We start from the raw sequence: 23,202 nt of genomic DNA on the forward strand, positions 1-23,202 counted from the left end.
CGGGCGGGCATGGAGGCATACAAGTTCTCTATGGTATTCTGCAGCATATTGGTGCACATTTGCTGTAATGACTCTAGATCATGAAAACTCATAAGCTGTTAAAGATGGTGTCCCAGATGGACCAATACATGTTCTATTGGTGATAAATCTGGTGACTGAGCAGGCCATGGAAGTGTGACAATGTTGAGGGTACATTCCTGTGTCACCCTTGCTGTCTGCAGACAAGCATTATCCTTCTTTGCCTCCTAGAAGCCCTGCCATGAGAGGCAACACATGACTAGCGGATGTCCTGAAAATATTGCTGAGCTGTCATTATCCCTCATACCACTACTAGGGTTGACTGACTGTTGTATGCAATGACACTCTAGATCATAACACCAGCAGTAGGGGCAGGATTGAGGCGCTCAACGCTAGGTCTCCAGATTTGAACACAACCATTGGCAGTGCCCAAACTAAGCCTGGATTCATAACTGAAGACAACCCAATACTATTCCGTAGCAGTCCAGTTTAGTCATTTACAACAGCATTTCAAACAGAGGCGCTGGTGGGTGTCAAAGGCAGTACACATAATGGGCACCATGGAATGAAATGTCCTTCAGCTAAGCACCTGGAAATGGTTCCGACAGACACAATGGCCTGTAACAATGTTGCCACCTGTCTCTGGATGGTGGACAATGATCAGTTGTAGCTGCTTGGGGTTGTTGCATGATCAGGCGATTCTCTCTACTGGTCGCTTGTTGAGGGCATCATGAACCCAGTCGCCTTGTGTGCCCTCACACATACATTTGTGAGAATGGCCCAGGTGGTGGGTAATATGTAGTCACGGCCATCCAGCTTCTTGCATGCCAATAATGCGCCCTCTCTAAAACTCTGTTAACTGGTCAAAATCTCTTTGATTGCATCCTAGAGGCATAAACATAGTGGTCAACAAGCTCTACACAAGTGGAAAACTAGGTCTACTACACACAAGTATCTTCTGAGAGCCCTTTTATAGGCCAAGGGTGAAACCACTTTTAGGGCTTCATGTGGCAAAACCATTCATCTAATCATGCCACAACTCTAATTATTTGCATATCTGCCAGAGATGTAACTGCATGCCGAGTTTTGCAGCAAAATGACAACTTCTAGGTGCTTCATTTTTATTTTATTTTTTAGAGAGTTTATATCTACAATGAAAAGCATGTACAATGGGCTAAAGTAGATTCTTTTTGCCTTTTTGAAACTAACATGTGTCTATATGTGGTATAGGATCAGGGTGGAAGGAGAAGGTGTGTGCATACTCAATTAATTAATGACCTCATTAACCCCTTAATGACGCGGCCCTTTTTCTTTACCATTTTCGTTTTTTCCTCTCCCCTTTAAAAAAATCATAACTCCTTTATTTATCCATTAACGTCGCTGTATGAAGGCTTGTTTTTGCGGGATGAGTTGTAGTTTTTAATGGTGCTATTTGAAGTACCATATAATGTACTGAAAAACGTTTAAAAAATTATAAGTGGAGTAAAATGAAAAAAAAACAACGACATTCCTCCATCTTTCAGTGCGTCTTTTTTTACGGCGCACAAACTGCAACAAAAACGACATAACTTTATTCTATGGGTCAGTACGATTGCTACGATACCAAACTTGTATTTACTGTACTACTTTTTTTTTTTTCAAAGACATTTAATTTTTTTCAATTATTTTCTGCCATGATCTTGTGCGCGTAATAACTTTTATTTTTCTGTCGACATAGTTGAGAGAGGGCTCATTTTTTGCGGGATGTCCTGTAGTTTCCGTTAGTACCAATTTGGAAAACATACGATTTTTATTATGTTTTTTCTGGGAGACAGGGTGACTGAAAGTGCATTTCTGGTGTTGCTTATTTTTTTTTTTTATTAAACGATGTTCACCGTGCGAGAAAAATAATGTGCTACTTTAATAGAGCGGACTTTTACAGAGCCGGCGATACCAAATATGTATTTTTATTTTATGATTTAGATTTTTTAATAATCGATATCACAAAAGAGGGGTGATTTAAACTTTTCTAAACTTTTTTTTTTACAATTAATAAAACTTGATTTTTTTTTTACTTTACTTTAAAGTCCCCCTGGGGGACTACAACCAGCAATGCTTTGATCGCTCCTGCAGTATGAAGTAATGCTATAGCTATTGGCTGCAGATGTCAGCTGTAATAAACAGCTGACGCCCGCGCTGTATGCAGAGAGGTCGCCCTGCGACCTCTCTGCATACATAGCCCAACACTCCAGGACATAAATGTACGTCCTGGAGCAGGAAGGGGTTAAAGATGGACATATGTTTGGTTTTAAAAGCTTTTAAGTCTGTATCTGTGATAGTGCTGTCTTGGCTTTTTCACACAAGCATATATCAGCCGCCGTTTTCACGGCCGGCTGATATACGCTACAATGTGAGGTGTAAAAACTCGTGAACGGGCGCACAAATCTAACGTTTGTGCGTCCGTTCAGACAGCATGGGTCCCGGCGCATATACGCCGAGGCCACCATGCCGTTGTCCCTTCCCTCCCCCTCGCTGGCTCACCTCCTCTCCCCTCCCCTCCCCTCTGGCTGATTGCAATGGGAGGGAGCTAATCGCCGCCCCGTCCCGCCTCCTACCATTCCATTGTAATCAGCTGGAGGAGAGGGAATTTAGCCATCACGCTGCTAAACTCACTCCCACCTCTGGCCGCTGTCATTGGCTCCCATAGTTCCAGGACTATCTTTTGGGCCCGACATAAAAACGCATGGTGCTATATTGGCCGGCTGGGTGCTTTTACGTCGCGGAAATACAGCCATGTGATCTGATGCATTGGAATCCAATGCATCAGATCACAGTGTATATCAGCCGAGGAGGATAGGTCATCAATAGTATTCTCACTGGAAAACTCATTAAGGTTGATGATGCAAGTCTTATCATTATGCGATCGAGCTGAAACCTATGATTAAATCCACTGGCCAACAAAAAAATATTTTGGAATGCTTCCTTAACTTTATGAGTCAAATATTACTAATTTTGGGGTGAGAAAAATGAATATGACAAAGAAAATTTTATTAGCTCTAGTTTCTGTGATATACAATAGGTTGAAGTATGTTATTTCAACAGATTAAGAGAAAATGCTACATTTTAATTACATATGCTAACAACATTGAAAGTGCATTTGAAATTTCTTTTAATGACCGTTACATTCTGAGTTCTAAATTGATGGGTGAATTTCTGGCAGGTGGTTGATGGGAGGAGAATTATGTGGTGACTTCATGAGATCGTTTTCTTTTGGCTTGCCTCTTGTGAGTTCCAGAGCATCCCTACACACAGACCAGTAGTAATCCTCAAGCATTGATTCATTCCAACGGCCCTGATATCTTTGTTCTATTACAGAAATATCCTGCTTGAATCTTTCTCCGTGTTCATTACTGACAGCTCCACAACCAGGAGGGAAAAAGTCTAGGTGGGAGCAGAGAAAATAGATTTTAAGGGTTATGTTGCATCCGAGTTGATGGTATTTTTCCAGAAGAACTGTCACTGAGTGTAGTTATCATCTCTTTTGTTGCTTAAGAATCCATGAATAACTTAAGGCTTGCCAAGCTTCCTTTTCTTTTCCCTCCAAAACTTGGTCAAACACAGGATTCGTGTCGAATCTGTGGCCCAGCAAAAATACCTTCCTTAACCTTTGCATCACTCAATCTAGGAAATTTGTCTTTTAAGTACTTAAATGTCCTTCCTGGTTCATACCATTGACCAAATTTTTCATTAAACCCAGCATTATATGAAGGGGTGGAAGAAGAACATCTTTTGGGTCCCCGAGAGGCTTGGCAATGACATTTTTCTCGGTAGAGTCAAGATTTCATGCAGGCCAGTCTGCTTGAATATAATGTGATTTCCTATCCCTATTGTCCCACATACATAAAAAGCAGCAGTATTTAGTGACCGCAGTTCCATTCCTAAGAGTACAGCGATGACATTTAGATCACCACAGATTTTTCACTTGTGTTCAGTATATTTGATTGGATCAAGGAGTGCTGTCATGTTTGCATAAGTCTCCTTCATGTGAACTGCATGACCAACAGGAATAGAAGGAAGACTGTTGCCATTGTGAAGTTAGCTTTCAAATGAAGCTTGGAGGAGTCTATGAATAGCCTCCATTCAGTTGGCTCATGGTTCAAATTCAAACATTTTATCAAGTTGCAGCAAACAAACAGATTGTTTTTCTTCTCCAAATAAAGGAAACAGACCCCTCTGATGTTCTCTGTACTGTGAGACCCTGACATCATGTTGAAGAAGATTCCATTGCTGCAGTCTTGACCCTAGAAGTTCAGCCTTCTCCTTTAACAAGTCAAGGTCTTGAAGGAGACAACTCAATTCCGCTTGACTCAGTCTCTGCGGTATATCATCTTTTACCTCAAAGTCAGGGTCATGGGATGTGGAACGCTTGTTGGGTTCTTCTTTTTCCACACTTTCTTCAAGCTCATAATGTTGGGGTGGAGTAGGAACTGGTAAACTATCTGAACGTGGAATAGGTCGAATAGCAGAAGAAAGATTTGGGTATTGAAGTGTTCCTGTTTTCTTCATTGACAATCCTGCCTTTATAGGCAGAGTCAAGCTGAAATAGCAGTCATCTGTATGGTTTGTAGGCTCCCGCCAAACAATAGGCACAGCAAAAGCCATTAATCGTTTTTTATTTTTCTGCCATTCTCGTGGTTTAACTGAACAAGAGTTGCAACATATATGTGGAGCCCATGATTTATCCTGGTGCCCCACCTTCATACCAAAATAATGATGATAGGCAGTCTTTACAAGAGGCGTCAGATTGCGTTTCTGTGACAATGTTATTTTACCACAAATGTAACAAAAAATTATTCACTAAACTTACACATTTTCATGGCATTTTGATATAGCAAATTTTACACTTCAAAAGCACTCCAAAACAAGAAATTCTGGCAAAAAACAGAAACAATATGAAACTCAGTCATAACAACATTTATTATGTTTATAAACAACAAACATATGGAGAACGTTGTTATGTTGTTATGTCAGTTGAGAGGTGTGACAACTCCCCCCCCCCCCCCCTCCAAAAAAAAATTCCCACAAAATAAAAATGTAAACTCTAAAAAATGACATGTCACTGTATCGCCAAAGCAAGAGCTAATCGGTCATTTTTATGGTCCTTTTTGAATTCAGCAGATGTAAATAAATAAGAATATGCTAATTTTGAGCCCGAAAGGAAATCGTCGTTGGGCAGTTTTGGCAACTTTTTAGGGGTTCCCGTCAAAGATACGACAATTTTTTTCCCCCTATGTCTTGTGACTTTGGATGAATTTGAAGCTACGATTTTCTAGTTGTACAACCTACGTATAAAAACATTGTAAATGGTAAAAAAAACATACACTAAACTACTTATAAAACTAATATTATATTGTTTATCATCTATTGTAAGGGTAGTGTTTTAAGATCCGCGTTGAAATCTATAACAGGGGAGGTAGAGGCAGAGTCCCCTGGTGAAAGTACCGAGTCATGAACGACTCCTTGTGTAATGTCACATCTAGACGTTTTCTTGGCTGACTGTTTTTGCTGGGTGGTTTACTATTGCCTTCCCCAGTCATCTTTTACCCCCCAGCAAGCTGGGTACTCCTTTTACCGACCTCGGGAGGATGGAAGGCTGAGTCAACCTTGAGCCGGGTACCTGAACCAAGTGGGCATCTACTTAAAGGGAACTTTTCACCAGTTTTGTTCCTATTAAACTCCTGACATGATGCTATAGCAGACAGTAACTGCTTTAGACTCAGTTTTGCTATTTAGTAAAAAAAAAACAATCCCTTTTATTGTGTTGCACACAGTATGCATAACGTTGATCTGGAGTCACTGGGGCGGTCCTGATGGCATAGTGAGTCACAGCTCTAACCATAGCCCCTCTTTGCTGACTGAATCTCCTTGGGCTGACGTCAGTGCTAGTAGCCCTAAAGTCCTGACTATTCCTTTCAGCTGTCTTCCCTTGTACACGCTGGGCCTCATGGGATTCTGCGGCTCCACTGCTCTCTCGGAGGACTTAAATGCAGCATGTTCAGGATTGCAGAGGTCGATCATCAAGCAGGCTGTAACTGATGCCCTTAGGACTGTCCCAGCGATCGGTGATTTCACACACTGTAATAAAAGTAAGTTGTTTTTTTTTTACTAACAAACCTGCAATTTTGACAAATGTTTCCAAAGCAGCTTATAATGTTATAGCACCTTGCCAGAAGTTTAAGGCTGGGTTCACACTGGGCAGATTTGCCGCGGAAATTCCGTCCGGAATTTCACCGCGGCAAATCCGCCTGCGGCCGCTAATCCCGGGCTTAGCCAGCCATGTGGACGAGATTTCTCAGAAATCTCGTCCACAAGGGACGGCAAATCCGCCACGGCAAAGCCGGCCCTGCGGCGCGGATTAGCCGGCCGCAGCATGCTCATTCTTTTTCTTCCTCCACTGCGGCCCCACTCTCCTCTATTGGAGCGCCGTCTGCAGCGGAAGAGCGAGTGGCCGGGCCGCTTCAAAACCCGTGGCTAAGTGCCGCGGGTTTTGAAGCAGCGCTTCTCCCGGCGGAAATCTTGCGGTTTTTCGCTGCAGCCAAACCTCGAGATTTCTGCCGGGATTCCACTGTGTAGGAACCCAGGCTAAGGCTGCTGCACACGGCAGAGCTAGACTCTACATGCGGAATCCGGCTCTGGCAGCTGCGGCGTCCCCATGTACCTGCTCTATCACCATCTTTTTTTAAAAACTTTTTCCTCATGCCATCGCTAGGCGTTGAATCATTAAATGGCTGTGATTGGCTGAGCCAGCACTCGCTGAACCAATCAGAGGAAGTGCTTCCTGGAGGCGGGGATTTTAAAAGTCCCAAACATGAAGCTCTGCAGAAGACTTCAAGTAAGCGTGCCGGAGAGAGTCAGGAAACACGCCGGAGATGCCTGTGTCGGAGAGGCGATGTATCCTGTTGTTTTCCCGCAGCTCGGGCGCGGTTTAGGGCTTTAACAATAATATTTCCTACTGTAAAAGTTTCATCATACCGCACGAAAAACGCATTTTAGTGCGACGCAACAGAGAGGAAGGCTCCATAGGGGAACGTGAGCTACAAAAAAAATGCAAATCGCGCAGTATAGACTAAGCCGCAATTTTGTAGTCTCGTGTGTGGAAGCGGCCTTAAACGAAAAAAAAGAAACAAAAAAAATTTTCATGAAAAAAAGGTATTAAAAAGTCCCGCATGCAGCGAGAAAAAAAAACAGCAAAAATAATTCTAGCAGGCCAGGATATAAAAAGAATAAAACCAGCGCCTCGTCCTTTAGGAACAGAACACTCCGGCCTGGCAGGGGTTAATGTCTCCCTCTAATGAGGCCGGGTTACGCTGCTCTAACTAGCGCGGGTCACTGCCGGCACCGCCAGCCGGATCCTCTCACTGAGGCAAGCAGCTGCTCATAGCTACACGGCTCACTGGATGCGTCACCGCGCTCTCCTCTAGCAGTTCTCGCTGGCAACAAGTGACGTCACCCGACGCTTAGCACGTCAGAAGCCAATAGGAGAGCTTTACTCTTACCCACATGACCTTTATCCAGAGGAGAGCCGCTCTGCTATTGGTGGAATGCGAGGGGCGCGCTGATTGGTTGTGGTCAGAGCAGCTGCTCAGTGCACTACAACAACACATGAGGCAACTTCCGGTTGTGACCCAAGTGCCCGGCTGGTGGGCGGCAGGTATGGCGGCCGCTGTTACACGGCGCCGGGTGTATGACTGCATGCTGGCGCCGCTGTACGTGTGGGCAAATGACTCAGCGCGCTTATCGTGTTTGTGGCTGCAGTTATCTCTGCGGTCGGACTGATAGCTGGTTAATAGGCAGATTTCTGCAGGCTGCGGCAGAGCTGCTGATTACCACTAGATAGTGGGAGATACAGGCAGATGGCAGCGACTATAGAGGGCTCTCACTGCTGGGGAGGGCACCTACAGGGCGCAGATCATGTGCCATACAGTGCCAAGTACGTAGTACCGCTATACAGTACAGATTACATCCATATAGTGCCAAGTACATAGTACCGCTATACAGTGCCAATGGACATAGCAACGCTATATGGCGCTCTATATTACATCTGTACATAGTACCGCTATACAGTGCTGAATATTACCTCTATACAGTGCCAAGTACATAGTACCGCTATACAGTGCTGAATATTACCTCTATACAGTGCCAAGTACATAGTACCGCTATACAGTGCTGAATATTACCTCTATACAGTGCCAAGTACATAGTACCGCTATACAGTGCTGAATATTACCTCTATACAGTGCCAAGTACATAGTACCGCTATACAGTGCTGAATATTACATCCATATAGTGCCAATGTACATAGTACCGCTATACAGTGCCAATGGACATAGCAACGCTATATGGCGCTCTATATTACATCTGTACATAGTACCGCTATACAGTGCTGAATATTACCTCTATATAGTGCCAATGTACATAGTATCACTATACAGTGCTGAATATTACATCTATACAGTGCCAAGTACATAGTACCGCTATACAGTGCTGAATATTACATCCATATAGTGGCAAGTACATAGTACCGCTATACAGTGCCAATGGACATAGCAACGCTATATGGCGCTCTATATTACATCTGTACATAGTACCGCTATACAGTGCTGAATATTACCTCTATACAGTGCCAAGTACATAGTACCGCTATACAGTACAGAATATTACATCCATATAGTGCCAAGTACATAGTACCGCTATACAGTGCCAATGGACATAGCAACGCTATATGGCGCTCTATATTACATCTGTACATAGTACCGCTATACAGTGCTGAATATTACCTCTATACAGTGCCAAGTACATAGTACCGCTATACAGTACAGAATATTACATCCATATAGTGCCAAGTACATAGTACCGCTATACAGTGCCAATGGACATAGCAACGCTATATGGCGCTCTATATTACATCTGTACATAGTACCGCTATACAGTGCTGAATATTACCTCTATACAGTGCCAAGTACATAGTACCGCTATACAGTGCTGAATATTACCTCTATACAGTGCCAAGTACATAGTACCGCTATACAGTGCTGAATATTACCTCTATACAGTGCCAAGTACATAGTACCGCTATACAGTGCTGAATATTACATCCATATAGTGCCAATGTACATAGTATCACTATACAGTGCTGAATATTAAATCTATACAGTGCCAAGTACATAGTACCGCTATACAGTGCTGTATATTACCTCTATACAGTACTACTAGACATAGTACCACTATACAGTGCTGAATATTACCTCTATACAGTGCCAAGTACAGAGTACCGCTATACAGTGCTGAATATTACCTCTATACAGTGCCACTAGACATAGTACCACTATACAGTGCTGAATATTACATCCATATAGTGCCAAGTACATAGTACCGCTATACAGTGCTGAATATTACATCTATACAGTGCCAAGTACATAGTACCACTATACAGTGCTGAATATTACATCCATATAGTGCCAATGTACATAGTACTGCTATACAGTGCCGAATATTACATCCATATAGTGCCAATGTACATAGTACTGCTATACAGTGCTGAATATTAAATCTATACAGTGCCATTGGACATAGTACCACTATACAGTGCTGAATATTACATCCATATAGTGCCAATGTACATAGTACTGCTATACAGTGCTGAATATTACATCCATATAGTGCCAAGTACATAGTACTGCTATACAGTGCTGAATATTAAATCTATACAGTGCCAAGTACATAGTACCACTATACAGTGCTGAATATTAAATCTATACAGTGCCAAGTACATAGTACCACTACACAGTGCTGAATATTACATCTATACAGTGCCAAGTACATAGTACCACTCACTATACAGTGCTGAATATTACATCCATATAGTGCCAAGTACATAGTACCACTATACAGTACAGTGCTGAATATTACATCTATACAGTGCCAAGTACATAGTACCACTATACAGTGCGAAATATTACATCTATACAGTGCCAAGTACATAGTACCGCTATACAGTGCTGAATATTACCTCTGTATAGTGCCAAGTACATAGTACTGCTATACAGTGCTGAATATTACATCTATACAGTGCCAAGTACATAGTACTGCTATACAGTGCTGAATATTACATCTATACAGTGCCAATGTACATAGTACTGCTATACAGTGCCGAATATTAAATCGATACGGTGCCAATATACATAGTATCACTATACAGTGCTGAATATTAAATCTATACAGTGCCAAGTACATAGTACTGCTATACAGTGCTGAATATTAAATCTATACAGTGCCAAATATTACATCTATACAGTGCCAGTGTACATAGTACTGCTATTCAGAGCTGCATATTACCGCTATACAGTGCAGAATATTACCTCTACACAGTGCCAGTGTACATAGTACTACTTATTCAGTGCAGAATATTACTTCTATACATCGCCAATGTGCATAGCACTGCTATACAGTACTGAATATTACCTCTATACAGTGGCAATGTACATAGCAGCGCTATACAGTGCTGAATATTACCTCTATACAGTGGCAGTGTACATAGTTTCGCTATCCAGTGCTGAATATTACCTATATACATCTATACAGTGCCAACGGACATAGTACCACTATACAGTGCTGAATATTGCCTCTATGCAGTGCCACTGTACATAGCACGACTATACAGTGCTGACTATTACCTCTATAAAGTGCCAATGTACATAGTACCGCTATACTGAGCTACATATTACCTCTATACAGTGCAGTATATTAAATCTATACAGTGCCAATGTATATCCCCACTATATAATACTGAATATTATATCTATAGGTTTATATTTATGTAGGTCCACTTGCTGAATATTACATATATACAGTGCCAATGTATATAGCACCGCTATACAGTGCAGAATATTACATCTATACAGTGCCAATTTATATAGCTCCACTATACAGTGCAGAATATTACCTCTTTACAGTGCCAATGTACATAGCACCGTTATACAGAGCTGTATATTACCTCTATACAGTGCCACTATACATAGCACCGCTATAAAGTGCTGAATATTACCTATATACAGTGCCAATGTACATAGTACGTCATAGTATTCTACAGTGCTAATGTACATAGCATTGCTATAAAGTGCTGAATAATACCTCTATACATATATACAGTGCCAATGTAGATAGCACTGCTATACAGTGCTGCATATTACCTCTATACAGTGCCAATGTATATAGCCGCATTATACAGTGCTGAATATTACCTCTATACAGTGCCAATGTACAGAGCACCGCTATACAGTGCTATATATTACCTCTATACAGTGTCAATGTATATAGCCCCGCTATGCAGTGCTGAATATTATATGTATACAGTGCCAATTTATATAGCTCTACTTGCTGAATATTACATCTATACAGTACCAATGTATAGAGCACCGCTATATAGTGCTGAATATTACATCTATACAGTACCAATGTATAGAGCACCGCTATATAGTGCTGAATATTACATCTATACAGTACCAATGTATATGGCCCCACTATATAGTTCAGAATATTCTATTTTTTCAATAGGCATGGAATACTGCTGATCGTCCATGCGGGTGACTATCGCGGATTCCGCTATTGAAATCCGATCGTGTGAAGCCGAACTGTAAAGGTACCTTAAATAGCACATCCACATACTGTATAAACAATACCAGCATACAATATGTAAATAACGCTGCCATGAAGTGCCAAAAAGTACCTCCGTACATTACATAATGAGGTATATACAGGCAGTAGTCAACTTTATGAGACAACCCCTACAACAGAGAGTGCAATCTGCACCAAACCCTGCATCCAATGTGTATTTTGCGGTGGATCTGCCGCCATGTACAGGTTTATTTTGCTTTTGTAGCCCTTTTGGCAGTAAGTTTTCTTCGCTTGTCATAAGTCTTTCTGCACAACATGAGAGAAATACAAATCGTTGTCTTATTTCTCAGGTGACGTTTAGAGGTCTGTCAATGAAATGAAAGATGGCGGCTCTTTGTCCTCCACCTTCTCCGGCCGTAGCCAAGACTCTGATCACTATCGATGGTTACTCACCACTTCTAGCGGCCACCTTTGCTTACTGGGACAACATTTTAGGACCTCGAGTGAGACATATTTGGGCCCCAAAGACTGACGAAGTTGTACTGAGCGATGGGGAGATTACATTTCTGGCAAATCACACGCTGAACGGCGAGATCTTGAGGAACGCAGAAAGTGGCGCCGTCGATGTGAAATTCTTTGTACTGGCAGAAAAGGGAGTGATCATCGTGTCTCTTATATTTGACGGACACTGGAACGGGGATCGAAGCACATATGGCCTCTCCGTCATTCTACCACAAGCTGAACTGTGCTTCTACCTGCCTCTACATCAGGTCTGCGTGGCCCGCCTTACACACATCATCAGGAAGGGGCGCATATGGATGCACAAAGTAAGTCTGCACTGCGAATTTCAGCAATATTTGCTGTATCGAGCAGAATGCGATGGCTGCATAACACAGAGTGGGCCATGGAAAAGTAGCCGGCCTCTGACAATACTGCGACAGGAAGAACGAGCAAATGGAATTTTTGTTTCTTCTAAAGCTTTATTGATTTACCCGCATGTTACAACGGATGCTGGAAGTAGTCCCTGTTCACTTCTATGCACATTGGAACATGTTGGCTGATACTGCCTGCAGCTCTTCAACAGTAATGGATTGAATAGTGTTTGTGATTTTCTTTTAGACAGCTTTCGTAAGCTTGCGGTGCCGGGATTGGAGCTGGGCTACTTTTCCATGGCCTGCCCTGTATAAATTGTCAATGAAAATGTGATGCAATGTTCTGAGCTCAGGAGGGAATTATGTAAATGCATCCTTTGAGTCAGTTCACAAGAAGCAATTCTGCTTCTGAAAACTGAACCTATCCGAATATTTTTGTTCTTTGTTCCCTCGGAACAAACATCTAAGTAGCACAAAGGTTTAGAACTTTCTGGTTTCACTAAGGCTATGGTCTCATAGCAGTCACAGTGTGTCCAAAAACTGCACTGGCACGCAGGTTGGCACGGTTTCAAACTGATTGTAAATAGCCGTGCAAATTAACTTTTTACAATCGGGTAAGTACAGAAGAGTCGGGGTTTTTTTGCAATCGGTTTGAAAATCTTGCCGGTTTGCAGCGGTTGTTGTGGCTATTATGTGGAACCGTACCCTAAAGAGGTTTAATTACTGAAAGTTTTTTATAATTTTTTTTTCTTATACTTTCTATACTAATACCACGCAAATTTTAAAACCGCTCATACGTAGCTGATTTGGTGCAGATCTACAGCAGATTTCGCCCCTTCAATTTGAATCCAATTGAAACGGCGAAATCTGCCGCTGATCCGCACCCAATCGGCTACGTTTTATTTCCCCACTTAAAGGGGTTGTCCTGCGCCGAAACGGGTTTTTTTTTATTCAATAGTTTGGCGCGAGACAAACCCAATGCATGTGTTAAAAAAAAAAACGTTTAGTACTTACCCGAATCCCCGCGCTGCGGCGACTTCTTCCTTAGCTTAGCAAGATGGCCGCCGGGATCTTCACCCACGATGCACCGAGGGTCTTCTCCCATGGTGCACCGTGGGCTCTGTGCGGTCCATTGCCGATTCCAGCCTCCTGATTGGCTGGAATCGGCACACGTAACGGGGCGGAGCTACACGATGATGCGTAGAAGGGGGCGGAGCCAGAACGCTGCTCGTGCCAAGACCCAAGAGAAGGGAGAAGACCCTTCTGCGCAAGTGCGTCTAATCGGGAGATTAGACGCTGAAATTAGACGGCACCATGGAGACGGGGACGCTAGCAACGGAGCAGGTAAGTGAATAACTTCTGTATGGCTCATATTTAATGCACGATGTATATTACAAAGTGCATTAATATGGCCATACAGAAGTGTATAACCCCACTTGCTGCCGCGAGACAACCCCTTTAAAAGCATGAAGATCTGTTGGGGGTCACGACTCGTTACATTCCAGATGGAGTATATTGATATTGTATTTGCAGAGTAGAGACCAGCACCTGACTGCTGCAGCCAATCGGAGGCCGCAGCCTCACCTTTTGGACCTCATAACACCCAGGATGTGAGCGCTGATGCTAAGAGAACGGGTGGTGACTCTTATTGGCTGCAGTAGTTACGTGACCTCCGCTGCCAATAGAGACCTGCATGATTGTGGTCCTGCTTCCTTGACTTTTAACCCTTTGACTTGATGTTTCAGTGGCATGTGAAGTGTTAAATATCAATTTAAAGTTTGTAACGTAACAACCATATGAAGATTGCCCAACGTATGCGCAGTATACGGTTTTTTTTTTGGGGGGGGGGGGGGGGGGGGTGTCCTCAGATAGGATAGCATAGATCGCCCCCCGCTGGCACCCGAATCTTTTCTTCCAAGCGGGCAGGTACTCGCTAAGGGCAATGCTCGAGTAATTGCCCTTAGCGAGTATGCTCGCTCATCTGTATTTAACATATATACTGGGGTCCTCCTTGCTGCATGCGTTAAACTTGCCCTGCAAACGCAGTGTCCATACATACACCTTCTTGCCACACAGATGAGCACCGTGTGTCAAAAGCCGCATGCTTTATAGAGCAAGCAGCAGCAGTTCAGGAGGTGCTCATTAATACTGCAAAACCGTGACAATTAGTAGTAAAGCCATCCACATGCTGTCCTCATCTGTGCCGCAAAAACCACATCTCAACCACTCCGTGTGAATAGAAAAAGGTCTAGTGTTTTTCAAGAAACAGCGCCACATTTTTCCATGGGCTGTGCCTTGTATTGCACCTTCTCCCCAGTCAGGTGAATAGATCTGAACTGCAATACCAGACACAGCCCATGGAATAAGTTGGCGCAGTTTCTGGAAAAACTGCTGACCTTTTTCGAGTCCTGGACAAACCTCCTAAACGCTAGGGCTACACAATGTAGCTGAATACGGGTCACTAAACAGGCCCACGTGCAGCTGGTACGGCCAAATGATTTACTGCCAAAATGGTGTGGCCATTGGCCACCACTTCTGGGCATGGTTTGGCCACGAATGTTTAGCCACTCAATGTGGTTTCACCCTTTAAAGTGTAGCTGTCCTTTATCTTTTATGTACAGAACAGGTGATTCTAAGCATTTTTGCTACATGTTTAATCAGTCTATTCTGTATGGTTTTTAGTTTAAAAAAAAAGCATCTTGGGCTGGGTTCACACGGGACTGAAATACCATGGAAATCTCGCGGAATGACCGCACGGAAATACCGCAAGATTTCCCCGGGAGAAATGCAGCTTCAAACCCCTGCGGCCTTTTGCTGTGGGTTTTGGAGCGGCTGTAAGCACAGAGAACACTACAGTTGTTTACTCATGCAAAGCAGCTGTATTGTGCTTTTACGGGCCGCTGCGGTGTCCTGCTTGGCTCGCATATTCTATAGTAGCTAATTAGCTACTATAAAGTATGCAAAGATGATCGCTCAAAACTGTCACTCAAAATGTTGTTTAAGCAACTTTTGAGCGATCATCTGTCAGTGTAAATGGGGTATTACCCCACACCGCATGCAAATCAGCAGAGAAGAGTCGTCTGGCTAAGGAGAATCACACTGATTCATGAGCTATCGAGCGTACCATGTCTCCTCTTTGTTATTAGTTGGGCTTTCCTGTGTAACCTGGGGTTGCGACAAGCGGTCTAGCAAGAGAAAGGGAGTGTGGTTAGCTCAGCAGCTCATGAATCAGTGTGACTTTTCTGAGCTGGGTGACTTCACACGCAGTGCAAGACAACTTTGAGACCTAACATCAACTGATCTTTCCCGTGCTATTGAAGAAATTTAAAGAGTGCAGGTTATCTATAAACAGAGATGATGAGGGAACACTTGGCTAAGCTACATGAATTCAAGTCTCCGTGTTCTGATGAACTACATTCTAGGATACTCAAGGAAGTAGCGGAGGTAATTGCAAGGCCACTCTCCATAATCTTTGAATATTCCTGTAGAACAGGAGAAGTCTCAGAATTAGAGAAGGGCAAATGTTGTCCCTATCTTCAAAGATGGAAAGAAGGTGGTCTCAGGAAACTACAGTCCTGTGAGCCTGACGTCTATATCAGAAAGGCATGTATGCAAGTACTTGGATGCGAATGGAGTAATTAACCAGAGCCAACATGGGTTTGTAACAAGTCACGCAAGGTCCCTTCCAACTTCACCATTCTATGATTCTAATCATAGTGGTATATGGATTTACCAGGAAAAGAGTTGTCATTAGAAGTGATTGACTTTTCACTCTCTGACTGTCAGTGAAATTAGTTTTAGGAGTGAGATGACGGGTTCCCTTTAAGGGCTTAAACAGACGAACGTAATGCGGTCAGGTTTTGCGGCCATGAACATCACAGCTGCAAAACATAACAAAACTATTGATTTCAGTGGTTTCGTATTGACTAGCATGATTCTCACACAATAATACTACACATGAGAAAAGATAGGACTTGCCCTTCCTTTCTCACACATATGAAACATCCTGCCCTATCATTTCTCTTTTTTAGCGCAAAATTTAAATTCAAAATTGATAATTTTGACTTCTTCATGTGTAAATACACTCGGTAGCAGCGATCGTATTTGCACATGCGCTCATCTGTTTAAGCCCTATCGGAAATAGATTGGTAGAAAATTACCTGTTTGAATCACGTTTTTATGTTAAATGCACTTTCCAACATTCTCAGTGATGAATTTTAACATTTTCTATGTTATTTATATTTAACAAAAAATCCTGAAATCTTGCAGTTTTAAAACTGAGCTCTCAGCCTCACATTGGAAAGAAAAAATGTCCAGTAAATGTGTGTTTGTTTTTTGTTTTTTTTTCTTGTACTCCAAATCTCTGTTTTCACATTGTGTTGTGGTTGTCACTGCCTTCCCCTCTCTTTGCTCAGGGCCAGAGCATCATTTCCATGCTGACTGGAGAAGTTATCCCTATTATGGAGCTGCTGTCATCTATGAAGTCACACGGAGTTCCTGAAGACATAGATGTAAGACTTTAAACTCGGCTGTTTGAGGAGAAAGTCTCCAAATCCATCTGTCAGCGGGGTGATTAATGTATTCTTGTATTATCGCCATCCTGGAGGAAGAGCTGGAGGATGCAGCCCTCTGCCGCCCTCTGCTGGGATGCAGAAACCATGCCAAAAATGAACCGTTTACCGCCCAAAATGTAACTAATATACATAAATATATACTTGATGGGAAGTCTTCATTGCGCTGAGAAGTTTGACTTTTAAACTAGGGTGACATCAGCCTAACGCTTCACTATAGATCATGTAAAAAACAATTGCCACTTCACTTTTGCCCCCTCCCGTCTCACTTTTGCGCTTATTATTTTTATTTTTTTTTCTTCCTCATTTTCAAAGACCCATACTTTTTCATATTTTTCTATCAATGTAGCAAACAAGAATTTTCTTTTTTTGTGGGATAAGTTGTATTTTTTTTAATGTATCATATAAAATATTGACAAAATCCTCAAACTTTTCTGGGGTCGAATAAGAAAAATAAAGCCTAACGTTATTCTGCGGTTCAGTGCCAACATTCACGTTCAGTGTTTGGACTTTTATGGACGTACTACTTACCAGTACTATTTTTTTTTTTTAAATTTTCTTATGTTTTACGGAAGGCATATAGAAAGAATTTTCTTATTTAACTCGCTGGAGGATTTTACTATTAATAACGCTTGTGTATTATACCTGTCTGTGTTGTGTGGCTGTGCCAGTGGATAGGCTTCCATACATGGCAGACCTGGGCACCACAATTGGGTCCCAAGCCACCATGATAACTGCTCATCATCCCACAATTGCATTGGCAAAAAAGGGGGGCAATCTGGTGACAAAAATTGAATACTCGCCTATTTCGACGGCTCTTTGTGCAGCACTGCAGCTTCGGGGCCCGCCGCATGGAATCGGCCACTTACAGGCTTTTGCAGTCATAAAAGAATCCCCTCTGAAGCCCGTGAGTGGCAGAGAATTGCACAATGAACGGTATATAACCACCGTCGGTGCTTCTGGGCTGCAGTGCCGGACGGGGAGTCGCTGGGATGGGTGAGCATTCAATTTCTCTTCATTTGAAGCCTTTTTACCTTTTATATCCCAAAAAATTCCTTGAAAGGCGTTTACTGTATAATGAGGTTTTGCTTTGTAAAGCTGGTGATTATGGGCAGATCCATCATCCGTCTAATACATATGGGGGTAAGTGACTGCAGATGTCAGAGAAACACCGGTCAGATGTATTGAATTTTGCCCCATCTTTTGTGTTTCCTGGATAACATTGCTGCTAGAGGGGCGCTTCCCATGCCCGCTACCTGAGAGAGGCCTGCCAGTATCAATATGGCCGCCATGGTAAATGCCATGTTGCCAGTATGCCCTGGTGTAATCTTGGCCTGACCCTGGAGCCAAGTACCGACCCAAATGCCCGTGCAAAATATGGAAATGTGGCCTAACACATTGAAATGATTGGGTTCTATGCTCTTCGCATTGTGAGTGCAGATACTTTCGTGGAGACCTTACAGAGGAAATCTGCCCCAAAGTGATCTCTTAGCATGTTGTAGGAACTTCTCAGAAGATTACATTGATGGATTCCGTGAGATCAGACATAATTCTAAGACTATAGACCAGTGTTTAACAGGATAGACTGCTGCAATTCTGAAAATTGGTCCAGACCTGAAATCGCAGACTATATCAACGTGATCTTCACATATGGGATGTGTTGAGAGAGGCTTTTGTACTGGATTTCCCTTAAAATTTATCATATATGGGTTAGAATCCCCAATTCTTGAAACGTCTAAGATAGTTGAATGAAAAGTCCTTTATGGAATCTCCAAAAAATAAAACAGCGGAGGTCAATGGGGGCGGGTTTGTGAGTGTCGCCATCTCTGCCTTTTCACGAGATCTTCAACCTACGGGTTCTGAGGTGTAAACATACCAGTCTAGACTGTCTACAGTATCCATCTTTTTTCTAATTTTGTTTTCTAGATTGCCAGTACTGTTCTTAACGATGACGATATTGGGGACAGCTGCCACGAAGGATTCCTAAGCAAGTATGTAATGTTTTCTTAGCATTTAAGAGCTCCTTTAGGCCCCCTGCACATGTGCGGAAATTCTGCGGCGGGACTTCCCACAGAATTCCCGCCCGTGTCGGCTTGCATAGGATTGTATTAGATAATGCAATCCTATGCACGTAGCCGTGATTTGTCCGCGATTTGTCCGCGTGAAAACACGCACGGAAAACAAATCGCGACATGTTCTATTTCTGTGTGGGTCTCGCAGAGGCCCACACAGAAATGTCACTGGTGACTCGCCGGCTCCTGTCTGCACATGCGCCGCCTGGGCAGCAGCCGGCACATCACAGAGCAGAGGAGACGGTGGGAGCAGGTGAGCCGCAGGTCTCTGCAGGGGCACGGGTCCGCATCCCGCTGCGAGAATTCTCGCAGCGGGATCCGACCCGGCCGTCTGCAGGCGGCCTTACATTGTGTTATTTTCTGGCGTTTTCAACAGCATGAGCTTTTGGGAGAATGCAGGTTCTTCTAGTGGAAAGTGCTAAATTGGTGTAGGGAGTTTTACAGGCCATGCAATGCTTCCTGGGAAAAACTTATAGAAATAGAGGGTTATAAAAGTCCCTCCAAAGCACTGTCCATGGGAGGTGGCTCCCCTATAAGCCACGGTCCGACCTTTGGACCAAGGCTGTGGAGTCAGAGTCCCATTTTGATGGAGTTTGTGGAAATGTACCGACAATTAGGATGTAGCTTGATGATTTTATCATAATGGGGATGAAAAATCTGATGTTACCATTTTACACAGTAAATGTATTACTTAAAAAACATGAGTCCTTCATAAAGGAGTTGGGAGTCTGGGGAAACGGAGCAGTCGGAGGTTTAGCTTACCAACTCCACAGCCCTGCTTTTACCAGGCCTTGTAACATGACTTTGAGTACCTGCACTTTCAGAAAACTTTTGACATATCCTAGAGACCTTTCTAAAAAAGTATTGATCAGTGGGGGTTCTGTTGCCTAGACCCCCTTTGATCACTAGAATGAGGGGGCTGCAGCACTCACCCTAGCGCTATGCCCCCTTGGCTGTATGCACTCGTTGTACGCTGCTGCTGGCAGCTGAAGACAGCCTCATAGACTTGTATAAGAAGCTTTAGTGTCAACGTGTATTCTTCCTTCCTTGGGTATTCAAGTCTTATAGAGGGCTCAGTGGGAAGAATGCCGTACTTGGAGCATGCTACATTGTGAAGGAAAAAAAACTGCTGTTGACCCATAAAACCTCGCAAATTAAAATGCTCTGCGTGTAGCGGGTATATTTCACTATAATCTTTACAACATGCAGCGTTTTGAAGCAAGTAAAAAAGTTATGAAAAATGCCACGATATAAATTACTTTTTTTTCCGCAAACTTGCGCATATGAAACTTGCTCCATGAAGATTAAACATGGCATTATTTTGCCTGGATATTGAGAACATACAAAACTCATCACTGTGAAGTTATGTGCTTAACCCCTTAACAACCACCCATATGTCTATTAATGGCATCCCTTAAGGGGTCTTATTCTGATGCCCCATCTTTTAACAGCAGCTGCATCTGAAGCCCGGCGCTGGTCTCTTGTGCCAGGAAGAGCGGGTCCTCGGCTGTTGGATAACAGCCTGGCACCTTCTCTAACAGCAAGGACCGAAGAAACTAGGGATCCCCGCTGTGTCAACCCTGTACATGCTACAGTCAGTTTGACATGTAAAACAATAACGGGAAGGGGTGCCTCCCTCTCAACCATCGGTGATTGCGGGGTCCCGATTGGTTGCTCTGGTGTCGGAGTCTGCCAGCTACAGAAGCCTAGCCTCTGGTTGAGTTTCATAAGCTTTCTAATACTCTGCTATACTGTAGCATAGCTGTGTATTAGAAGAATGATTAAATATGGTGATATTCAAGTCCCCTTGTGGGACAAAAATAAAACGTTTAAGTATAAAAACAAAAGTAAAAAAAAAATAAAGACATCAAAACCCCACCATTTACTACATAAAAAAAAAAAAAACACGTGGTATCGCATTCGTAATGACCACCATTAACAACATAAAAAATGGTTGGGGTCTTTCAATGCAGTGATTAAAAAAAAAAAAAAAAACAAGAAAAAATTTGTGAAAAAAAAGAGATCCAATATAAATTGGTGCAATTGTACTGACCTGTAGACTTCATTTACCATGTTATTTATAATTTAGATTTTGTTTATAGCAAAAAAAAAATGGAATAAATAGCAAGCAAAACGTATATGTTCCCCAAAAATTAGATAGATGAAGACTAAAGTTCCTCCCGCAAAAAACAAGCCCTTACGGAGCTGTATCGATGGAAAAATAACATTTCTGAGTCCTCTCACGTATGCACGTGTCACAGCTGCTCCTGTTGTTCTTGTGTCTGCAGTTGCTGCTTGGTCTTCAGTTTGCTCAGTACTTTCAGCTTGGTCCTGAACTTGTTCACTCCTAGGTTCTGCAAACAGTGGGGTGTTATCCAGCTTCCTGGTGACCAGTCCTGACAGGATTATTCAGCGCCTAGGTTCCCACGCAGGGCCGCCCTTGTCAGGGCGAATTCTATGCTGTTGATAGGCAGGGACTTTCCATCTCCTGCTTCCAGCATAGGGCTAGATCTCCTGGTCACCTTTGCATTCCAATCCACGCCGCCAGCGGTGAGCAATCCGGGTTTCTAGAGTCGTCTGGCTGCCCTGCCGGTCTGATCCACCTACATCAAATCCATAACACAAATCTTGGGGGGGAAAAAAAAAGAAAAAGAAAAGCAAAAGATTAAAAAAAACTGCATAAACATAGTATCACCAGAATCGTGCTGTTACAGAAAATCTTATCACATCAGAATTTATTTTGCCCTTAATTCCCTTTTTTTAAAAAGTTTATGCAACACATTAAAAGTACCCAATAATGATGTCATTAAAAAGTTGTCCTGCTAAAAACAAGCCCTCGTATGACTGTCTAAGGGCGGCTTCAGACGACCGTATATCGGCTCGGTTTTCACGCCGAGCCGATATACGGTGTCCTCATCTGCAGGGAGGGGGGGGGAAGGAAGAGCCGGGAGCAGGAACTGAGATCCCGTCCCCTCTCTGCCTCCTCTCCGCCCCTCTGCACTATTTGCAATGAAAGGAGGCGGGGCGGGGCTAAGTTACGAGAATTAGCCCTGCCCCGTCCTGCCTCTCCCCATTGCAAATAGTGCAGAGGGGCGGAGAGGAGGCAGAGAGGGGGCGGGATCTCAGAGCACTGCTCCTGGCTCTTCCAGGCTCCCCCCCTGCAGAGAGAGACGCCGTATATCGGCTGGGCGTGAAAACCAAGCCGATATACGGTCGTCTGAATCCAGCCTAGGGAAGAATGAAAAGGTTCTGGCTCCTGAAATGCAACAAGGTAAAAAACTGAAAACGGAGTTGTCATTAAACGGGCGCCTCGTTTGCTTTAGCTTCCTCCAGTAAAGCCGCTCTTTAGCAGGAAGCAATTATTTCACTTTATACCAAAGGTCTGTTCTGTATGAAGTGTTATATGCGATGCCTTTCTCTTGGCCTTTTAATCAATAGTTGCTGGATTTTCCTAGCGCTGCGGAGCGGGAGGTGTCGGCTGTAGTGTAGGATGACTGAATGAGCGCAGTAAGTGTTGTCATGATGTCGAATAGAACCGCTGTGCAACAACTGCTATGAGAAGCCACGGAGATAAAGCTTCCAAATCAATAAAGCTCAAGGAAAAGAATATGTATTTTCTGCTATAGCAAAAAAAAAGCATTTGTCTGGATCGTTTTGTGGAGTGTTCCCCACCGCTATTCTTACCGTCCCCCCACACTATTCCATAGTGACACGTAATGCTTCCTTATCTTCGTCTTCTTAGCCAAGAACAACGTTGAGAAGTTACTTCAATAATCAACCGGCATTAGGTCTAGCGGGTTTCATTATTGTTGCCGGAGGGAACTGGACTTTGAAGGACGTTGACTGGACTTTGATGGCTGCTCCTCCGAAGTCCTTGTTACCGAGAGAGCCCCCGCGGAGGTCTGGATTGATCTGTAGTCCGTACGCTGCCTTCATAATGATCATATTAAGCTTAATGCCATTTATTCAGTGTTTTGCCTCTTTTGGCTATTGGCTCGGTAATCCTTCAGCGGGCGA

At 43.2% G+C, this 23,202-nt stretch overlaps 1 protein-coding gene across 2 annotated transcripts in view; it reads left to right on the top strand.

The window, feature by feature from the left end:
- Positions 1-7,624: 7,624 nt before the first annotated feature.
- The window catches only part of C9orf72 (C9orf72-SMCR8 complex subunit), a 32,852-nt gene continuing 17,274 nt past the window's right edge, over positions 7,625-23,202 (top strand). Inside the window, exons 1-5 of one of the 2 annotated variants that reach the window (XM_066604292.1) lie at positions 7,651-7,708; positions 11,611-11,695; positions 12,021-12,497; positions 16,958-17,053; positions 19,040-19,104. In XM_066604292.1, coding sequence (XP_066460389.1) covers positions 12,054-12,497; positions 16,958-17,053; positions 19,040-19,104 — 605 coding nt within the window. In that variant the 5' untranslated portion in view covers positions 7,651-7,708; positions 11,611-11,695; positions 12,021-12,053. Of the gene's footprint in view, positions 7,709-11,610; positions 11,696-12,020; positions 12,498-16,957; positions 17,054-19,039; positions 19,105-23,202 lie in introns of both variants that reach the window. The other variant, XM_066604293.1, reaches the window with a different exon arrangement.

Source organism: Eleutherodactylus coqui, chromosome 5 (genome assembly GCF_035609145.1).
Source record: "Eleutherodactylus coqui strain aEleCoq1 chromosome 5, aEleCoq1.hap1, whole genome shotgun sequence".
Taxonomy (NCBI): Eukaryota; Metazoa; Chordata; class Amphibia; order Anura; family Eleutherodactylidae; genus Eleutherodactylus; species Eleutherodactylus coqui.